A 22,235-nucleotide genomic window follows, 5' to 3' on the forward strand; every position below is an offset into this window, starting at 1 on the left:
TGGCAGAGCCAGGATTAGAACGAAGGTCCTCTGACTCTGAAGACCGTGCTCTTCCCACTAGGCTGTGCTGCTTCTCAAATCAAGAGATAGTTTTTTTTTTTCTTTTAAAGACAGTCACTGTAAACAGGAATAAAATGGAGACTTTTGGTTTTTATGACAACAGTTCCCGGTATTTGTATACACTGAGAGGATGTCACTTCTGGAGAAGCTTAAGATTTATATCAGAGTACACGGAGCTTTCTTTCAAGGGTGCTTTCCAGTATATCCTACAAGGTGATTAAAATCTTCTTTAAAAGGATCATAACCTTGCTCCTTTAAACATCGTAAAGCCCAGAATAATTGTTCTAGTGGAGGAAATTCTTCCCAAGGGACCCATTTCCAACCTGGAAAAGAGGAATGATAAAATAAGTTTAGCATGAAAGAAAAAAGGGCAAATGAGGACACTTTTTATTTTTACTCCCATGTTTGCCAGATCCAAAGTATCTGAACTGCTTTGAATAAGTTACTTATGGTATTTTGTGTTGGAAGTCAAATATGATTTTTGGCTGGACTCTACATCTCTGGGCCATGAGACCATTACGCTTTCTAAAGTAAAATATTACAACACACAGTAGACTAGGCAGTAAGCTATAATGTATGTTGTGACTCTTACATTCAGATAAGATAAATACCTGCAATTACACGTGTTCCTCAAAACCCAAATGAGGACTTTACTATCAAACCACTGCTGTACACATAATCCTATAACTCTTGCTATATCATCACTGGAGGATAAGCAGTGAGAATAATAGACACAAAAGTAGCTGAAACGAGTGAATAAAAAAAGTTTAAGGATAAAGAGACGCACAATTAACATCATCAATCGTATTTATTGAGCGCTTACTGTGTGCAGAGCACTGTACTAAGCGCTTGGGAAGTACAAGTTGGCAACACATAGAGACAGTCCCTACCCAACAGTGGGCTCACAGTCTAAAAGGGGGAGACAAAATTATATAACAAAATATGTATATATGTGTGTGTTTGTGTATATATATATATAGATATATATAGTATATATGCTCAGGAATGATAGGATCTGAGGTGGTGGGAATTAATTGGGGGAAAATTAATTGGGGGAACGAATGCCTTGAGGGGAATCTAAGGTCCTTGGAGCACTTCTGGCATGGAAGACTTCGTTTTGAGTATCATCATCATCAATCGTATTTATTGAGCACTTACTGTGTGCAGAGCACTGTACTAAGTGCTTGGGAAGTACAAGTTGGCAACATATAGAGACAGTCCCTGCCCAACAGTGGGCTCACAGTCTAAAAGGGGGAGACAAAATTATATAACAAAATATGTATATATGTGTGCGTATATATATATATAGTATATATGCTCAGGGATGATAGGATCTGAGGTGGTGGGAATTAATTGGGGGAAAATTAATTGGGGGAATGAATGCCTTGAGGGGAATCTAAGGTCCTTGGAGAACTTCTGGCATGGAAGACTTCGTTTTGAGTATCATCATCATCAATTGTATTTATTGAGCGCTTACTGTGTGCAGAGCACTGTACTAAGCGCTTGGGAAGTACAAACTGGCAACATATAGAGACAGTCCCTGCCCAACAGTGGGCTCGCAGTCTAAAAGGGGGAGACAAAATTATATAACAAAATATGTATATATGTGTGCGTGTATATATATATATACACACGCACACATATATACTATATATAGATATACTATATATACTATAGCATATATATACTATATACTATATATACTATACTATATATAGCTATATCTATATATACATAGTATATATGCTCAGGGATGATAGGATCTGAGGTGGTGGGAATTAATTGGGGGAAAATTAATTGGGGGAATGAATGCCTTGAGGGGAATCTAAGGTCCTTGGAGAACTTCTGGCATGGAAGACTTCCTTTTGAGTATGGGGGGGGGGGGGGGGGGTGAAAGGGGAGGTGTCGCTTTGAGGGAATGGGCAGGAAGAGGAAGGAGAGGGAAAGGAAGCACAAAGGGGGCACACCTCCTCCACTGCCTCATCTCTGGGCCTCTCGGGGCAACTGGGTGGGACTCAAGCGGGCCCTGTGGCCCCCAAATGTTTACCCGTTTGCCTTGCCTGCCTCTGCAGGACCCCACAAATCTCTGGGCTGCGGTGGGCACGATGCTGTCCCAGCTTCAGAGTTCCTACGCCCTGCCCAACCTCCGCCACATCCCACGGACCCCTGCCCCGATCGATGCCGCAAGGGCCCCAGCCCCACCTGCCTCCCGGGGGCCGAGGCAGGTTAGTCGCTAACACCGGGGAAGACGGATGCGTAACCTTCCCATTTTTACAAAATGAGGCTATGAAGGTTAAAACGTTTTGCTTCAAGTCAGCCCTCCGTACGGCGGTAAGGCTGGGAGGACCTGGGCTCTAATCCCGGCTCTGCCACCTGTCTGCTGTGACCTTGGCCAAATCGCTGCACTTCAGTGCCTCAGTTTTCTCATCTGTAAAATGGGGATTTAGACGATGAGTCCTACGTAGTAATAATAATAATGATGATGGCATTTATTAAGCGCTTACTATGCGCAAAGCACTGTTCTAAGCACTGGGGAGGTTACAAGGTGACCAGGTTGTCCCACATGGGGCTCACGGTCTTAATCCCCATTTTCCAGGTGAGGGAACTGAGGCAAAGAGAAGTGAAGTGACTTGCCCAAAGTCACACAGCTAAGTGGCAGAGCCGGGATTTGAACCCACGACCTCTGACTCCAAAGCCCATGCTCTTTTCCACTGAGCCACGTAGTACAGGGATTGTGTCCAACCCGATTATCGTAGGTCTATCCCAGCACTTAGTACAGTGCTTGGCACATAGTAAGCACCATACACAAAAAGCTAGGGCGAGAACCCCAATAACCGCACCCAGCCACACACTCTTCTCGATTAAGAGCACTACGACGTAACCATCTTACTTTCATTTTTCTCGGGTTCTACATTCTGTGGTTCGGATTCATGAGTCACATCCACCTCTCCCTTCATCAAAATAGTGACATAGTGGTAATTGTCCTTCGTACTGACAGAATTCACGACAGAAGCAAAGCGAACGTTTTTCAGGTGAAGAGCTGTTTCTTCCAAGGTTTCCCTTTCAGCACATTCTTCCCAGCTTTCACTGGAAAAACAACAAAAACACACTGCAGCATTTGTTTTCCCTTACATAAAGCTCACCCTCAAGAGTCTGTAATTGGGAGCTCTTCAGTACAACAGAACTTCACCAGCACACACACCTCAATAAGTTAACACTTCATTCATTCAATCGTATTTATTGAGCGCTTACTGGGTGCAGAGCACTGTACTAAGGGCTCTCATTCCACCTTGCCCTGCCTTATTTATTTAGGGTGATTATTCACTCCTAAATGATTATAACTATTAGTGGAAACTGGGTTTCAAATAGTCCATAAGCATTCAAGGCCTCCAGGAGGCCTTCCCAGACTGAGCCCCTTCTTTCCTCTCCCCCTCGTCCCCCTCTCCATCCCCCCATCTTACCTCCTTCCCTTCCCCACAGCACCTGTATATATGTATATATGGTTGTACATATTTATTACTCGATTTATTTATTTATTTTACTTGTACATTTCTGTCCTATTTATTTTATTTTGTTGGTATGTTTGGTTCTGTTCTCTGTCTCCCCCTTTTAGACTGTGAGCCCACTGTTGGGTAGGGACTGTCTCCATGTGTTGCCAATTTGGACTTCCCAAGCGCTTAGTCCAGTGCTCTGCACATAGTAAGCGCTCAATAAATACGATTGATGATGATGATGACAACTCACCCGAACTCCAGGTGTCCCCCCGGGAGCTGGAAGGTGCCGGCCCCGACAGGCCCTTTCCTCTGGCCAAGGAGGACACAGCGCGGGTGATGGGGGCTGCTGATCACCACACCCACCCCGACGCCTGGCCGCCCCACCGCCATGACACCGGAAATCACTGCCGCCGCTGCGCGGGGGCCGGAAGTGACGTCAGCGCCACCGCCGAGGTTGCTTCTGCGCCTGCGCGCCGCCGCCAAGGGCGCTTCTGCGCCTGCGCAACGCCGCCGAGGTCGCTTCTGCGCCTGCGCGCCGCCGCCGAGGGCGCTTCTGCGCCTGCGCAACGCCGCAGCCGTCCAGGCCCGCTGCCATGGCGACGTCTCTGAGGCGTTCCTTTCACTTCCGGTTCCTTCCAAGGTGACCAACTGGCCACCCCGGGCCCTCTCAATCAGTCAATCAATCAATCAATCAATCGTATTTATTGAGCGTTTATTGTGTGCTAAGCTCTTGGGAAGTCCAAGTTGGCAACATATAGAGACAGTCCCTACCCAACAGTGGGCTCACAGTCTAAAAGGGGGAGACAGACAACGAAACCAAACAGACTAACAAAATAGAATAGAATAGATATGTACAAGTCAAATAAATAGAGTAATAATAATAATGACAGCATTAAGCGATTAATGTGTGTGAAGCGCTGTTCTAAGCGCTGGGGAGGTTACAAGGAGATAATAATGATGGCATTTGTTTTGTGCTTACTATGTGTGAACTGCTGTTCTAAGCGCCGGGGAGGATACAAGGCGATTAGGTTGCCCCACGGGGGGGCTCCCAGTCTTTATCCCCATTTTACAGATGAGGGAACTGAGGCACAGAGAATAATAATAATAATAATGATGGCATTTATTAAGCGCTTACTATGTGCAGAACACATACGATTGATTGATTATTTATTTTACTTGCACACATCTATTCTGTTTATTTTACTTTGTTAGTATGTTTGGTTTTGTTCTCCGTCTCCCCCTTTTAGACTGCGAGCCCACTGTTGGGTAGGGACTGTCTCTAGATGTTGCCATTTTGTACTTCCCAAGCGCTTAGTCCAGCGCTCTGCACACAGTAAGCGCTCAATAAATACGATTGATGATGATGATGATTTTGTTAGTATGTTTGGATTTGTCCTCCGTCTCCCCCTTTTAGACTGCGAGCCCACTGTTGGGTAGGGACTGTCCCTATATGTTGCCATTTTGTACTTCCCAAGCGCTTAGTCCAGCGCTCTGCACACAGTAAGCGCTCAATAAATACGATTGATGATGATGATTTTGTTAGTATGTTTGGTTTTGTTCTCCGTCTCCCCCTTTTAGACTGTGAGCCCACTGTTGGGTAGGGACTGCCTCTATATGTTGCTATTTTGTACTTCCCAAGCGCTTAGTCCAGCGCTCTGCACACAGTAAGCGCTCAATAAATACGATTGATGATGATGATGATTTTGTTAGTACGTTTGGTTTTGTCCTCCGTCTCCCCCTTTTAGACTGCGAGCCCACTGTTGGGTAGGGACTGTCTCTATATGTTGCCATTTTGTACTTCCCAAGCGCTTATTACAGTGCTCTGCACACAGTAAGCGCTCAATAAATACGATTGATGATGATGATGATATCTATTCTATTTATTTTATTTTGTTAGTATGTTTGGTTTTGTTCTCCGTCTCCCCCTTTTAGACTGCGAGCCCACCGTTGGGTAGGGACTGTCTCTATATGTTGCCATTTTGTACTTCCCAAGCGCTTAGTCCAGCGCTCTGCACACAGTAAGCACTCAATAAATACGATTGATGATGATGATGATGATTTTGTTAGTATGTTTGATTTTGTCCTCCGTCTCCCCCTTTTAGACTGCGAGCCCACTGTTGGGTAGGGACTGTCTCTATATGTTGCCATTTTGTACTTCCCAAGCGCTTATTACAGTCCTCTGCACAAGTAAGCGCTCAATAAATACGATTGATGATGATGATGATGATTTTGTTAGTATGTTTGGTTTTGTCCTCTGTCTCCCCCTTTTAGACTGCGAGCCCACTGTTGGGTAGGGACTGTCTCTATATGTTGCCAACTTGAACTTCCCAAGCGCTTAGTCCAGCGCTCTGCACACAGTAAGCGCTCAATAAATACGATTGATGATGATGATGATGATTTTGTTAGTATGTTTGGTTTTGTTCTCCGTCTCCCCCTTTTAGACTGCGAACCCGCTGTTGGGTAGGGACTGCCTCTATATGTTGCCATTTTGTACTTCCCAAGCGCTTAGTCCAGTGCTCTGCACACAGTAAATGCTCAATAAATACGATTATTGATGATGATGATGATGATTTTGTTAGTATGTTTGGTTTCGTCCTCCGTCTCCCCCTTTTAGACTGCGAGCCCGCTGTTGGGTAGGGACTGTCTCTATATGTTGCCAACTTGAACTTCCCAAGCGCTTAGTCCAGCGCTCTGCACACAGTAAGCACTCAATAAATACGATTGATGATGATGATGATGATTTTGTTAGTATGTTTGATTTTGTCCTCTGTCTCCCCCTTTTAGACTGCGAGCCCACTGTTGGGTAGGGACTGTCTCTATATGTTGCCAACTTGAACTTCCCAAGCGCTTAGTCCAGCGCTCTGCACACAGTAAGCGCTCAATAAATACGACTGATGATGATGATCACCCTTATCATTATCAACCTCCCCAGGTGGTGTGAGCGCCCCTCCCGCCCCGCCTCAAGCGCTGCAATCCCGGCCTGCGGCCGGCGGAGGGCAGCACCAGCCGCGGCGGGCCCCGCCCCCGGCTCCGCACGGCCCAATCGGCTGCGGCCCCGCGGGTGCGCGTGCGCGGCTGGTGGCGGTTGGTGCGCATGCGCGTTCGCCGGCGGCGGAGGGGACGAGGAGGAGGAGGAGGTGGAGGGTCGGGCGATGGCGGCCTCCATGATGTCCGGTCGCCTCACGGCCGCCGCCGCCCTCAGGACTCACGGGCTGCGCCCAACGCTCTGCACCGCCGCCGCCAAGGTAGGACGGGCGGACGGACAATCTCCTCACCGCCCCCCTCAGCCCCCGCCTCAGCGCCTTCCATCCCCCGGCCTTCCTTCACTCATTATTAACCATCTCCCTCATGATTTACCGCCATCACTATCAGCTGTTATTCTCAATCGTCTTGAGAGAAGCTTTTGGAGTCAGAGGTCACGGGTTCAAATCCCGCCTCCGCCACCTGTCAGCTGGGGGGACTTCGGGCACGTCACTTCTCTGGGCCTCAGTCCCCTCATCTGGAAAATGGGGATTGATCGTGAGCCCCCCGTGGGACAACCCGGTCACCTTGTATCCTCCCCAGTGCTTGGCACATAGTAAGCGCTTAACAAATAGCAAGGTTATTATTGTTATTACTTGGAGTCAGGGGTTCAAATCCCGGACCTGCCAGTTGTCAGCTGGGTGACTTTGGGCAAGTCACTTCACTTCTCTGGGCCTCAGTCACCTCATCTGGAAAATGGGGATTAAGACTGTGAGCCCTCTGTGGGACAACCTGATTACCTTGTAACCTCCCCAGCGCTTGGAACAGTGCTTGGTACATAGTAAGCGCTTAACAAATACCAAAAGTATTATTGCTATTATTTGGAGTCAGAGGTCAGGGGTTCAAATCCCGGCTCCGCCACTTGTCAGCTGGGGGACTTTGGGCAAGTCACTTCTCGGGGCCTCAGTCCCCTCATCTGGAAAATGGGGGCTGATCGTGAGCCCCCCGTGGGACAACCCGATCACCTTGTATCCTCCCCAGTGCTTGGCACATAGTAAGCGCTTAACAAATAGCAAGGTTATTATTGTTATTATTTGGAGTCGGGGGTTCAAATCCCGGCCCTGCCAGTTGTCAGCTGGGTGACTTTGGGCAAGTCACTTCACTTCTCTGGGCCTCAGTCACCTCATCTGGAAAATGGGGATTAAGACTGTGAGCCCCCTGTGGGACAACCTGATTACCTTGTAACCTCCCCAGCGCTTAGAACAGTGCTTGGTCCATAGTAAGCGCTTAACAAATACCAAAAGTATTATTGCTATTATTTGGAGTCAGAGGTCAGGGGTTCAAATCCTGGCTCCGCCACTTGTCAGCTGGGGGACTTTGGGCAAGTCACTTCTCTGGGCCTCAGTTCCCTCATCTGGAAAATGGGGATTGATCGTGAGCCCCCCATGGGACAACCCGATCACCTTGTATCCTCCCCAGTGCTTGGCACATAGTAAGCGCTTAACAAATAGCAAGGTTATTATTGTTATTACTTGGAGTCAGGGGTTCAAATCCCGGCCCTGCCAGTTGTCAGCTGGGTGACTTTGGGCAAGTCACTTCACTTCTCTGGGCCTCAGTCACCTCATCTGGAAAATGGGGATTAAGACTGTGAGCCCCCTGTGGGACAACCTGATTACCTTGTAACCTCCCCAGCACTTAGAACAGTGCTTGGTACATAGTAAGCGCTTAACAAATACCAAAAGTATTATTGCTATTATTTGGAGTCAGAGGTCAGGCGTTCAAATCCTGGCCCTGCCATTTGTCAGCTGTGTGACCTTGGGTAAGTCACTTCATTTCTCTGGGCCTCAGTTACCTCATCTGGAAAATGGGGATTGATCGTGAGCCCCACATGGGACAACCCGATCACCTTGTATCCTCCCCAGCGCTTAGAACAGTGCTTGGCACATAGTAAGTGCTTAATAACTACCAAAATTATTATTGTTATTATTTGGAGGCAGAGGTCAGGGGTTCAAATCCCGGCCCTGCCAGTTGTCTGCTGTGTGACTTTGGGCAAGGCACTTCACTTCTCTGGGCCTCAGTTACCTCATCTGGAAAATGGGGATTAAGACTGTGAGACCCCTGTGGGACAACCTGATTACCTTGTAACCTCCCCAGCGCTTAGAACAGTGCTTGGCACATAGTAAGCACTTAATAAATGCCATTATTATTGTTATTACCTTGTAATCTCCCCAGCGCTTAGAACAGTGCTTTGCACGTAGCAAGTGCTTAATAAATGCCATTATCATTATTATTATTATTTACTGAGCACCCACTCTAGGCAAAGCACTGTCTTAAGCGCCTGGGCAAGGGCATCAGGGCATCAAACGCCCTCCCTGCCCACAACGAGCTCACAGTCCAGCGGGGGAGACGGGCATTCATGGAAGTAAATAGATAAGTTCACTTCTTATAAATAAGCAGTTACCCATCTAGAGAAGCAGCATGGCTCAGCGGACAGAGCCCGGGCTTTGGAGTCAGAGGTCATGGGTTCAAATCCCGGCTCTGCCAACTGTCAGCTGTGTGGCTTTGGGCAAGTCACTTCACTTCTCTGGGCCTCAGTTAACTCATCTGTAAAACAGAGATTAAAACTGTGAGCCCCCCACGGGACAACCTGATCACCTTGTAACCTCCTCCGCGCTTAGAACAGTGCTTTGCATATAGTAGGCACTTAACAAATACCATTATTATTATTATTAATTCCGGCTCCTCCAGCTGTCAGCTGTGGGACTTTAGGCGAGTCACTTCACTTCTTTGGGCCTCAGGTACCTCATCTGTAAAATGGGGATTAAGACTGTGAGCCCCACGAGGGACAACCTGATCACCTTGTATCCCCCCCCAGCGCTTAGAACAGTGCTTTGCACACAGTAAGCGCTTAACAAATGCCATCATCATTCATTTCTATGAAATGGATATTTATTTCCTCCTCCCCTCCCCATTCCCCCCTCCCTCCCCCTGCCCTTCTCCCCTCCCCAAAGCACTTGTGTAGATTTGTACATATTTATCGCTCTATTTATCAATGATGTGCATGTGGGTCTAATTCTATTTATTCTGTTGGTATTGACGCCTGTCTGCGTGTTTTGTTTTTCCTTGTCTGTCTCCCCCTTCTAGACTGTGAACCCGTAGTTGGGTTGGGGTTTTCTCTGTTGCTGAGTTGTACTTTCCAAGCGCTTAGTACAGTGCTCTGCACATAGTAAGCGCTCAATAAATACGATTGAATGAATAAAGCGGGCCGGGGTCCGTGAGCCAGCGGCCGGCGACGAAAATGACCTTCAGTTGAACTTGGGCGGCTCCCAGGACCTGCTGCCACAGTGGGAAAGGCCCCACCAGGCTGACGGGGCTGTTTGGGGAGGGGGCGGCTCGTTAGGGCCACAAGGAATCCAGGGTGTCCCTGTGAAGTCTGTGCCCCCACCCCCCAAACCTTTTATTCAGTTGTATATTTTAAGCACTTTGTGCAGAGCACTGTACTAAGCACTTGGGAACATACAGTATTACAGTAAAGAGTGACAGTCCCTGCCCACAATTAACTCACAGTCTGGGTTTGGGGGGGCGGGGGACGGGGCTTGGACTCGATTTGGGGTGTATTGTATGTGTAGGGCATCTCCCTTATGGCGACTTCGTTGGGTTTTTGGGTGTTTTTTTGGGTTTTTTTGAGGAACTTGGTTCAGCTCACCAGCATGTCGAATAACAAAACTAACTTCATGCTTCTAAATTGATTTCTAGTCTTGCCCCGCTCCCACCTTCTGCAAGACATTTCCAAAAAGTGTTATATCCCGTATTACTGTAGCCTGGAGAGTCACGCAGCTGGTCAGCTGAAGAATGACAGTTTTGACCCATCCAGCTGGCCACAAGCCTATATAAAGAGAATAGTGTTTGGAGGTGGATGACTAGGGTGGATATAGAATATCATCTGTGGTATTTATTGAGCGCTTACTATGTGTGGAGCACCATTCTAAGAGTAGACTGTATTCTCTCACAAGAAGTTTACAATCTAGAATAGTGGGCAAAATATTTTGCTTTTGGTTAATGATGTAGTTTGGAGGTTTTTTTCTCCAGCGCAGTGGAAAGGTCTGTTAGCATTTTAGAACACTTCCTGCTGCTTGACCTCATTAACACTAGCTATTTTCAGAATTTAGTCTGTTGGAACATGGCCTGTGCTAAAACTCAGAACTGATTCAAATTTGTCACTCAAAGAGGACTGTTTGATTGTTTATAGATAGTAATAATAATAATAATGATGGCATTTATTAAGCGCTTACTGTGTGCACAGCACTGTTCTAAGCGCTGGGGAGGTTACAAGGTGATCGGGTCATCCCATGTGGGGCTTACAGTCTTCATCCCCATTTTCCAGATGAGGTCACTGAGGCCCAGAGAAGTGAAGTGACTTGCCCAAAGTCACACAGCTGACAATTGGCAGAGCTGGGATTTGAACCCATGACCTCTGACTCCAAAGCCAGTGCTCTTTCCACTGAGCCACGCTGCTTCTCTATAAATTTATAGATAAATTTAAGGCCATGGAAGCACTGCCTCAAAATTACCTTCTGGAGTAATATTGATTATTCCACCTTTGATCATTTTTAATATCAGGAATCCTGCTGCTGACACCTTAAGAACAGTAGAACAGATAAATGAAAATGCGTCCAAATATTGAGTCCTATTCACTGCCTTTGGTCATTCATTCATTCACCCAATTGTATTTATTGTATTTACTGTATGCATAGCACTTTACTAAGTGCTTGGGAGAGTACAGTACAATAACAGACACACATTCTCTGCCCACAACGAGCTCTCAGTCTCGAGGCACATAGTGCTTCACAGATATAACTATAATAATAATAACAGTTGTGGTATCTGAAGCACATGCCAGGGATTGTACTAAGCGCTGGGTTGATACAGGTGAATCGTGTAGGACACAGTCCCTGTCCCACAGGGGGCTCACAGTCTCAATCCCCATTTTACAGATGAGGGAACTGAGGTCCAGAGAAGTGAAGTGACTTGCCCAAGGTCACACAGAAGACAAGTAGCGGGGGGCAACATAGTTTAAGGATATGTAATGATAATAATGACATTGGTTAAGCGCTTTCAGTGTGCCAGGCACTGTTCTAAACACTGAGGTAGATATAAGCTAATCAGGTTGGAGACTGACCCTGTCCCACATGGGGCTCACAGTCTTAATCCTCATTTTACCGTTGAGGTAACTGAGGCCCAGAGAAGTTAAGAGACTTGCCCATGGTCACACAGTAGATAAGTGGCAGAGCCAAGATTAGAACCCAGGTCCTCCTGACTCCGAGACCTGTGCTCTATCCACTAGGTCATGCAAATGATTGAACTTTCAGAGACCGACACTCTCATATTTTTTCTATTTTTCCAGGGTCACGATCCCACAACTTATTTCTGTGACTTGTTTGTGTGCTTACTCACCATTCCAGTAGGGTCCTCCTTGCTCCTGGAATCCTCTCTGACAAGGATTTTGGGGTTTTATGCTCCTCATTCCCAAATTAGAAGTAGATCATGAACGATCTAAGGGTCCGGTTTAACTAACCAAGGTTAGCGAGTCTATCGGGGGAGAATTTTATGTTGAGAAAACACACTCTCCCAACAGTTTGAACCAGAGATTGAAGCCCTACGGCTCCGTGATCCCTCTGGAAGTTTCCCCCTGAGCTTTGGAGGAGCAGGGTGGGAGGGAAGGTGTCTCAAATTACTGTTTGAGAACATTGCATTTGGCTTTACTGCCACTCCTAGAGGGAAATTCAGTGCTGCCAACGAGTTAGTCACACCGGTGGCAAGATTCGATTACTTTCTGATATTCCCTAGTACAGCTATATAATTGTTTCTACCCTTCAATGCTTCTACAGCTTAATCCTCTTTTTGTTTAGTAATTTGACATGATTCCAGATATCTGCTCTAGAAACAAACAGTGAAATTCGCCCGCTTTTCTAGGTCCTGGGAAGCTCTGGACTGTTCAGCAACCATGGATTCCAGGTGCAGCAGCAGCCGCAGAGGAACCTTTCCCTACATGAATACCTGAGTATGGAACTGTTGCAAGAGGCTGGCATTTCCGTTCCCAGTGGACAAGTGGCAAAAACACCCGAAGAAGCTTATTCAATTGCCCAAAAATTAGGTATAAACAATAACACTATAGGACTTCATTTTTCCTTGCCTTTAGAGTTTTGAAATATCCTTATCCTGCAGAGAATAGTTGTTTGTATGGTATTAGTACCTCATTTTACCAAAGAAGAAGAGTGGTGTAAGGAGCTTGTTTGCTGCTTTGGTTTCTAATGTGTATTTCTGGATATGTCTTGTCTTCTGACTTGTAGCCAGTGCATTACCCAGGGGTGATTCTCAAATATTTAGGGTTTCATTCCACATTTTAAGTTTGAAGACCTTTAAGATTTAAATGGTTGGGAGAAGGAAAATAAGGGAATTTTCCTTAGATGTATTCTCTTCAATTTATATGTATTTTGGGGAGGGGTAGTCTGACAACTGAATTTTAGAATGTCAGAAAAATACCCCATATGGCTCTTCTACTGCTCTACTTATTCTACACAATCTAGCATCAGATAATTGCAATAAACCTCACCTGTTGCTAATTCTCAGCATATTTTCTTACTAGAAAAGCATCTAGCTACTATCATTTTTTTATGTCTATAACAGAATTCCTTTTTTTTTTTTAAAAAAAAGTACTAGACTCTTATTGGAGGCCCAGATCCCAAGCCTATTTTCTAGCCATCAACTCATTAAGAAAGCATTTTTGGTACTCAGTTGGGCACTTTAGAAGAGCCCTCACTATCAGCCCATCAGGGACTAGTTTGTACATTGTTATACACTAATCTTAAGAATGTAAATACCATTCTGAGGTCAGACCAGTGGGCCAGCCAAACCGATATTCTGAAATACAAGTTGTATTCAAGACTACGAGATGCTTGGAGGAAGAAAGTGAAGATTGACATTTTTGACATTCTTCCTATTGGTTATGGCTTTATCTAGGCTACCAAAAGTGTCTTTGCTGCCTTTTTTTTTGTGTGAAAGCATATAAGTTTTCATATGTGAAAACTAGACTGTGAGCCCACTGTTGGGTAGGGACTGTCTCTATATGTTGCCAACTTGTACTTCCCAAGCGCTTAGTGCAGTGCTCTGCACACAGTAAGCTCTCAATAAATACGATTGATTGATTGATTTGGACTAAAGAGTACAAAGATCAGTCTGAATTAGATTTATCACTGTAATTGTCTCTGACTCGTTGAATGAATGAGTTTTACAAAGAGTATTTCAGATGGCTGATTATCATCAGGAAAACTGATGGCAGGGGAACAGTCAGTGGGAGAGGGGGTGAGGGACTTGGCTGTTTTCCCCAGCTTCCTTTTTGTTTCTTTTTCTCCCTCTTGCCTTCTCTTCTCCCTTCCCTACTATTCCCTCTCGGCCTGTACCTCATTGGAAATGAACTTGCATTGAGGACGCCCGGGATCCAAGCGTGTAAGCAGTGAGGACTCTGCCCTTACAAGTGAGGGGAAATGACAGTGCTGCTTTACCATGAGGGGCCGTGGATGGAGAGGATGCCTAGGGGACCCAGGTGGACTTTTAATGAGGGAGATGCAGGGGTGCCACTCACAGGGAGCATTCTGTGTGAGACCTCTGGCCGACAAGCGGTGGAGAGTGAAAACGGAGCACCTCTACACAGTGTAGAGGGGAGCCAAAGGGCAAGGCCACAGAAGAGAGGTAAAATGAGAGCTTTGTGAGGAAAAGGGACCCGTGGAAGGGAGGATTCTGCACTAAGGGACAGAGTTGGATCCTGACGAGGAGGAGGAAAGTGAGCTCTGACAGTGGGTGTTTCTGAGAGAGGACTATGTTACAGTCCAGACAGAAGCATCCTGAAGGAGAGAACGTTTCTAGAAGAGATTATGTTGAAGGAGAAGGAGGCCGTGGGAATTGCACAGATGCTCCTGCTCCGGGTGAAGAAGCACTGACAGTGAGGACACGGGGCTCTGGAGGGTGCAAGAGAGAGCTGTCGACAGATTTTGAGAACACAGAAGGGCTCGAGACAGTGAGGATTATGGAGTCACCCACGCAGGGGCTGCCGGAAGGGCGCATGCTTAGCGGGCACAGGTGGGGATGCTCAGGTGACCCAGAGAGAGTTGATGATCTTGAGCACCTTGCGGGGGCACCAGGCTGAGGACAGTAAGAGAAAGCTGAGGAGGACCCTGACAATGAAGACTCAGGACAGAGTGTGTCGTGGAGGGTGAGGACCCTGCAGGAACTCTGAGGGTGTCGCGGAAGGGGCGCGCTGAGATTGAGGACTCAGAGAGAGCATGGGGGAGCAGCAGAAGATGAGGGCATGGCAGATAGTCACTCACCTTTGGGAGCGACAACAACGCAGCGGCCAGAGCGTAAAGAGGGGGGCCACAATGGGGCCTGTTGCGGGAATGGGAGCCTAGAAGGGAGACTTCCGCTGCCGTTGAGGGATCGACTGTGAGAACTCGGCAAGCTGACACAGAGATGATAGGGCTACACTTCGCTGATTGGATTGATTTGCTATAACTCTGTTTTCCTTAATTAAGGTCCAGCAGAGATACTTTTTTTTAAAGCATTTATTAAGTGCTTACTATGTGCAAAACACTGTTCTAAGCGCTGGGGGAGATACAAGGTGATTAGGTTGTCCCACGGGGGGCTCATAATCTTAATCCCCATTTTACAGATGAGGGAACTGAGGCCCAGAGAAGTTAAGTGACTTGCCCAAAGTCACACAGCTGACAAGTGGCGGAGCTGGGATTTGAACCCATGACCTCTGACTCCAAAGCCCGGGCTCTTTCCACTGAACCACACTGCTTCTCACTTTCTGGCAGTGGACTCGTGTTTATCCATGGACCAATGACCAGTAGAGTTTCCAAAATCTTTTAATACTTTTTCACCCATGGACTCAGGCTGCTTCCTTGAACAACCAGCAGGCCTCTCTCAGTTTATGTGTTTGTTCCTATCTGTAATCATAGGCACCCTGTCTGTGGGGGAGAGGAGGTGATCATTCCCGCACCCTTCACGGTGAAGCCCTTAGTTTCTCATAATAATAATAATAATAATAATGGTATTTAAGCACTTACTATGTGCCATCTACTGTCGGAAGTGCTAGGATAGATGTGAAATTATCAGTTTGGACACAGTCCCTGTTCTTCATGGGACTCACAGTCTAGGTAAGATAGAGAACGATTTAATCACCGTTTTACAGATGAGGAAATGAGGCTCAGAGAATTTAAGTGACTTGCCCAAGGTCATATAGCAGGCAAGTGGTGGAGTCAGCATTAGAATCCAGTTCCTTGGGCTACCAGAATGCTGATTCTACACAGTTTTTGGACAGGACAGGCAGCTGCAGTTAGTCTGGCGTGACCCTTGGAACCAGAAATGGAGCCAAGATGGTGGCTTCATGTCTGGTCCTCTAAAAAGCAGGATGCAGTTCTCGGCCTGGTCTGGACTCAGGACTGTTCAGGTTCCCATCCTCACTGGCTGTGAACTCAAATTCGTATGTCAAGTGATGAGGATGTTCTCTATTAGATCAGTAAACATTTGAGTATCTGTGGGCCAAACATTAACCAGAACTATTGAGTGAGTGAGTCTTTTTCAGCCAATTCAGGTATCCTCACCGTCTGTTTCCCCATTTTATGAACTCATCCTAGTATCTCATCCTTTTAAAAAGTTACATTGTTTTTGCCCGTCACATATACGCATGCACACAAATCTTCCTTAACCTTGTTCCTTATTTATCTATTCGCTGTCCTCTTTAAGGCTAATGTGAAGATGCATTTCTCCATTTCTACTTCCACTTAGGTTGTTTTTTAATTGAAAATGTGTATCTATTGAAAATGAATGCATTTTCCATTCCCATGCTGTGTTGTAAAGCTTCTTAATGCCACAACCCCCCAAAGACGCACCATTAAGGGAGTCTTTCTCTTTTTTTTTTTGACTGTGTACTCTTGAAGCCAGTTATCTCACTTGTCTATCAACTTTCTAAAGACCTACATGTTGCATCACTTGAGTTGTGTAAAAATAAATACTCATTTTGTTCTAGGGAGTCGAGTGATCTGACTGCATACACCACATTGAACAGATTGGGGAGGGAGAAATCCAAGAAAGGGAGATGGAGGAGGGAACTGAGGGGGTGTCATGGAGGAAGAAATTGAAGGAGGGAGATTTGGGAAAGGAGAGTATTTGCTTTTGTATCTTAAAACTAAAGTGCACTGAAGATTGCAGGTGCCTCATGATTCTTTGCCAACCACTATGTTGGATTAACGGTGAGGTTTCTGGAAGAGGCAAGACTTGAGTATACAAGATTATGAGGAAAATATAAAATAACTTGGCATGATTTGCATGTTCCCAGTTAGCCTATGTAGGGGTTTACCTGCTCCAGGACTTTCCCAGATCACTCAGGATAATTGAAATTTAACTCTGTTTGACTCTACTTTTTACAGGCTGCTCAACGGCTCTTTTCCCTCCATCAACAGGATTAAGAACCTGTCTTTTCTGTATTGTAATTATTATGAGTAATAATAATTGTGGTATTTGTTAAGCATTTACTATGTGGCAGGCACTGTACTAAGCGCTAAGGTGGATACAAGCAAATCATGTTGGACACAGTCCCTGCCCCTTGTGGGGCTCCCATTCTCGGTCCCCATTTTGCAGTTGAGGGAACTGAGGCACAGAGAAGTGAAGTGACTTGCCCAAGGTCATACAGCAGACAAGTGGCGGAGCTGGGATTAGAACCCATGACCTTCTTGATTCCTAGGCCCGTGCTCTATTGCTCTATCCACCGCGCCTTGCTTCTCCGATTGTAGATTTATTTTGCATGTTCTAATTAACAATTTCTTGTTCACTGAATGATAGCTCATTTTTGATAGTAATTATTTTTTTCCTTTTAGGTTCAAAAGATGTTGTGTTAAAAGCACAGGTTTTAGCAGGTGGCAGAGGAAAAGGAACATTTGAAGGTGGCCTCAAAGGAGGAGTGAAAATAGTTTTTTCGTAAGTCTGTTTTAAATCTTCCAGATGCTGAAAAATCTGTATTTTAAAAAAGCACGCCTCAGGAATTGTCATTAATGTCCTTTAAATGTATTGCAATGTGTAAATAATACAATTTAAACAAAAAGCACAAATACAGTACTCTGCACACAGTAAGCGCTCAATAAATACGATTGAATTCAGGGGGATTTTTAAATGTGTGATAAAAATTAAACTTGGAATAGGAGATGTGAGGTTCTGAGGCTTTTTTTTTTTAATTATTTCAGGCCAGAAGAAGCTAAAAAGATTTCTTCCCAAATGATTGGGAAGAAGCTATTTACTAAGCAAACAGGCGAAAAGGGCAGGATATGCAATCAAGTACTTGTCTGTGAACGTAGATATCCCAGGAGGGAATACTACTTTGCAATAGCAATGGAAAGGTCATTTCAAGTAAGTAATCATAGTGTTTTAGTAATGAATTTGGTATATCCAGACTTAAAAGCAGCTCTAGTTGTTCTTGCCATGGGTCAAATTTGTATTTGAAAATGAAGTTAGTATGTCATGAATCCCATATTTACTTGCAGGAAGATATTCAGCCACTTTTTTCAAAAAAATGTAATTTGCTGTGTGATTCAGGAAAGGCTACCACATCACTTAATGTGTAGCAGTGTTGAAGTTCCACGAATTGATTTATCGTGACATCCTTATCTTTTTTTTTTTTTGCTTTCATTTTGTCAAGTGAAAGCATTTTCCTACCTACAGTGTACCACTAAGTGGTAGTCTAGCCCTACTGTTTTGTGCTTTTTTGAAGACTTAGAACTATTTATCCTCACGGGGGAATGCGAGCTCTACTGTTAGCTTTACCCAAGTGAAATTGAATGAAAGTCTTCCTCTGTCCCAAATCTGAAGATTTTCAGTTACCTTGGGATTACCTTTTCTATGCTCTTTTTCAATTTATCCTGCCTATAGTGGCTACCAAGGCAACTTTTTTCTGGGTCATGACTCTTAGAGAAGCAGTGTGGCTTAGTGGAAAGAGCCCGGGCTTGGAAGTCAGAGGCTGTGGGTTCTAATCCCGGCTCTGCCACTTATCAGCTGGGTGACTTTAGGCAGGTCACTTTACTTCTCTGTGCCTCAGTTCCCTCATCTGCAAAACGGGGATAAAGTCTGTGAGCCCCACATGGGACAACCTCATTACCTTTTATCTACCCCAGTTTTTAGAACAGTGCTTGGCACATGGAAAGTGCTTAACAAATGCCATCATTATTATTAATATTATTGTTATTATGGCACAGCATCAGCAATGGGCCAGGAAATGAGTCCTGCATGCACTTTGCAATGTGCTTAACTCTTACCTGCCTATTCACTTGTTGCCCTCCAAGCCTCAGTAGGAACATAACTAATGGGGAAAGGAGAGTGTAAGTGCCACTGCTCAAACCTTTATCATATAGGCACTTACTGGGAGCAGGTTCTTGGCCCTGAAGTCTCAGGACCGAGGCTTGTCCATGTTTCTCGAAGGAAGATTCCATCCTCTTCAAATATATTTTTAGATAGCCTGGATTTTCTGTTGCCATGGGTAGATAGAAGAAACCAAAGTCTCCCAAATAGTTCTAAATTAACTAAATATTTAGGGGATTTTGGTTTATGATATCTAGTTACTGTAGCAATTGTTATTTCTAATTTTTGTTGGTATTAGGAATAGGATTTTTGGAATCTTAAATCTTAAAACATGCAAGGATTTTTGTTACTAATAATAATTGTGATTTTTCTGAAAAGCTTACTGTGTGCCAGGCACTGGGATAAATTCAAGATAATTTGGTCAGGCACGTCCCAGCCCAACATGGGACTCACAGTCTAAGCAGGAAGGAGAACAGGTAATGAATTACCCTTTTATGAGTGAGGAAACTGAGGCACAGGGAAGTTAAGTGATTTTCCCAAGGTCACACAGGAGGAAAGTGGCAGAATGGATTAGAATGCAGCTCCTTTAACTCCCAAGCCTCTTCCTTTTCCACTAGGCCATACTGCTTTATTTTGGGCCATTCAATTGAAAAAGATCTTCATTTTAGTAATTAAGAGTTTTCGTGGTTCAGTGGAAAGAGCCTGGGCTTTGGAGTCAGAGGTCATGAGTTCAAATTCCGGCTCTGCCAATTGTCAGCTGTGTGACTTTGGGCAAGTCACTTAACTTCTCTGTGCCTCAGTTACCTCATCTGTAAAATGGGGTTTAAGACTGAGCCCCCCGTAGGACAACCTGATCACCTTGTAACCTCCCCAGCGCTTAGAACAGTGCTTTGCACATAGTAAGCGCTTAATAAATGCCATTACAGTGCTTAGAACAGTGCTTGTCACATAGTAAGCGCTTAACAAATACCAACATTATTATTATTATGTAAGATATTTAAAATTGTCAGTCTCTGAAGATCACAAAAATAGTATAAGGAAACAAAATTGCCATAATAATTGCTAACCATGAATTGCTTGAAGTGTCTCAAAACATTTCTAATAGATTTCTAAAGTTTTGGGGTAGAAATCTAAAATGGAGCCGTAAAAACAAGATATGATTGTTCAGTCTGCTACTGGTCCCAGAAGGAAATCTGCATAAGATTCAACATTGTGCCATTGTGATTTTTATCTTTGTCGGTTTTTAACTGGCCTTTGGGTACTCTTAGCACAGGATGATTAATGTACAGGAAGACTTTACATTATGGTAGTTTCTTCTTTTTTAGCAGACAAACCTCAAAATGTCTTCCAAATATTAGCGAACCTTTGATTTTACTTTTTTCTTTCTGCTTTTAGGGGCTGATCATTCACTTCTCCTCTGCTCTGTGTCCATTTTTTTTTATAGCCACAAACAAGGCTGGATTTGAGTGCCAGTAGACCCAGTACAGAGCCAGATGGTGGGCCCCTCAAAGGGAACCAGAGAAGAGGATGATGAGTGGAAGTTCCTTGACTTTTGCCTCACTGCTGGAATTGGCTCTGAGACAAGAATCTGCTCTATTCCCTGCCTCTGAGCAGTTCCTTGGCTTATAGCCAGATTATGCCCTGCTAGGATTGAGGGAACTTTCAGGAACTTTCAATTTCTCCATTGTACCAATGCCCCCGGAGTTAGGGAGCACCCATGGAAATTTGAAAGGGGAAGTATAAAATTAAGAAAAACATTTTCTCTCCGCAGGGGATGGAAAACAAATAGAATTCATTGCTAAAGGAAGCTGTGCAGAACAAAGATTCATGGAAAAGTGGGCCATAATTAGTTGTGAGGGGGGAGAATTAGGCATCAATCAATCAGTGGTATGGAGCACTTACTGTTTTCAGAGTACTGTAATGAGCACTTGGGCAACTACAATACAATAGAACTGGTAGATGACACGTTCCTTGTCCACAAGGAACTCACAGTCTAAAGGGGGAGACAGACATTACAGTAAATTAATTACAGATATAAGTGTTGTGGCATACTTACTTAACCCTTATGGTAGATGTTGAAGAAGGCATCCAGCATGTTGCTTCCCCAAGCATCCTATTGCAATTGCTGAATTGGAATATTAAGCATAGTGGCTAGTGTTCTGATCCCATCCTGTAAGCTGTGTAAGCTCCCTTTTTTAAGAAAAAATTGGTATTTAAGTGCCTACTACATGCCAGGCACTGTACTAACCATTAGGGTAGATACAAGCTAATCAGGTTGGAAATAGTCACTGCCCTGCATGGGACTTATAGTCTTAATCTTCAAGGCTTAATCTCCTCAAGAAGGTAAACGAAAATAAAATCAATTTTGCTGCTTGTTAGCTTTGAAAAAATGGGGGAAGAAAGTTGAAACTATTTACTCTTGAGGTTTTTGCAATTATAATTTCATTTATCCACCCTATTTCTCAATATGCCATAAGCACGGATAATTAAAACTTCACTTATTTGTCTGAATCGGATGAATAAATTCCCTTTTCGTCTCTTCAAACTTTGGAATGGTTTTCAGCAATGCACTACCTTAGTTGAGAGGAAGTGAACAATACCAAATGTAGTTGAAATTAGAGAGATTTAAAATGGAAAGAATATCGTTTCTGAAATTGTCATTTAGACAGGGTTCCTGGGCTGTCTATCAAATTTTGGGCTACAAAAATAGACACAAGTGTAGGTGACAGCTATCATGGCAGAGTCTCCCAATCTTCTTAAATAGGGGGCACATCCACAGCCTTTCCTCTCCCTTTCCTGTCTTTCCCCCCCTTCCAGAAACCAATGGGATCTGAGGATTAGGTGGCTTCCTTCAGTTAGCATTGAAGCATCTTTTCTTTATCCAGTCTTGTGCATGTGGTGAAATCAAAGGTAGAGGTGCTCTGAAAAACTTGGGCTTGATGTGAGAAAAACTTGGGGGTTGATGTGAGAATTCCTCCTACACCCAGGATGAGGGACCCCTGTGCTCGTGTGAACCCCAGATTAGGAGATCAGACGGACTAACTTTAGAAATGAATGGATGTTTTCGTTTATTAATCTGTTAACTGGCTTATATAGTGAGAGTACTTTTGTGAAGAATGAACCCTGAGTGAGAATTTGATGACAATTTGACTGTTTTGATTTTTATTTAGGGTCCTGTACTAATAGGCAGTTCTCAAGGTGGTGTCAACATTGAAGATGTAGCTGCAGAGAATCCCGATGCCATAGTTAAGGAGCCTATTGATATCATGGAAGGCATCAAAAAGGAACAAGCTGTCAGGGTATGTTGCTTCAAAA

At 44.7% G+C, this 22,235-nt stretch overlaps 2 protein-coding genes across 2 annotated transcripts in view; one reads left to right on the forward strand and one right to left on the reverse strand.

Moving 5' to 3' along the window:
• Positions 1-49: 49 nt before the first annotated feature.
• Positions 50-3,944, reverse strand: NUDT15 (nudix hydrolase 15). The gene is made up of 3 exons (XM_038761970.1): positions 3,805-3,944; positions 2,951-3,147; positions 50-383 (listed from the first exon to the last, which is right to left on the reverse strand). Exons 1-3 carry the CDS (start codon positions 3,942-3,944, stop codon positions 244-246), a joined length of 477 nt encoding a protein of 158 aa, XP_038617898.1. The 3' UTR covers positions 50-243.
• Positions 3,945-6,667: 2,723 nt separating this feature from the next.
• Positions 6,668-22,235, forward strand: part of SUCLA2 (succinate-CoA ligase ADP-forming subunit beta) — a 34,564-nt gene continuing 18,996 nt past the window's right edge. The window contains exons 1-5 of the mRNA XM_038762056.1: positions 6,668-6,799; positions 12,489-12,669; positions 17,450-17,549; positions 17,813-17,975; positions 22,091-22,219. Of these exons, the coding sequence (XP_038617984.1) occupies positions 6,707-6,799; positions 12,489-12,669; positions 17,450-17,549; positions 17,813-17,975; positions 22,091-22,219 (666 nt within the window). The 5' untranslated portion in view covers positions 6,668-6,706. The remainder of the gene's footprint in view (positions 6,800-12,488; positions 12,670-17,449; positions 17,550-17,812; positions 17,976-22,090; positions 22,220-22,235) is intronic.

The sequence above is a fragment of the Tachyglossus aculeatus genome, chromosome 20 (genome assembly GCF_015852505.1).
Source record: "Tachyglossus aculeatus isolate mTacAcu1 chromosome 20, mTacAcu1.pri, whole genome shotgun sequence".
Taxonomy (NCBI): Eukaryota; Metazoa; Chordata; class Mammalia; order Monotremata; family Tachyglossidae; genus Tachyglossus; species Tachyglossus aculeatus.

What these genes read in the sequence shown, in the direction of transcription:
- NUDT15 (XM_038761970.1), bottom strand. Translation starts at nt 3,944, where the DNA reads ATGGCGGTGGGGCGGCCAGGCGTCGGGGTGGGTGTGGTGATCAGCAGC. An exon ending in GGGGGACACCTGGAGTTCGG is followed by an intron (nt 3,148 to 3,804) that starts GTGAGTTGTCAT and finishes TTGTTTTTCCAG; the next exon opens with TGAAAGCTGGGAAGAATGTG. An exon ending in AGAACCCGAGAAAAATGAAA is followed by an intron (nt 384 to 2,950) that starts GTAAGATGGTTA and finishes CCTCTTTTCCAG; the next exon opens with GTTGGAAATGGGTCCCTTGG.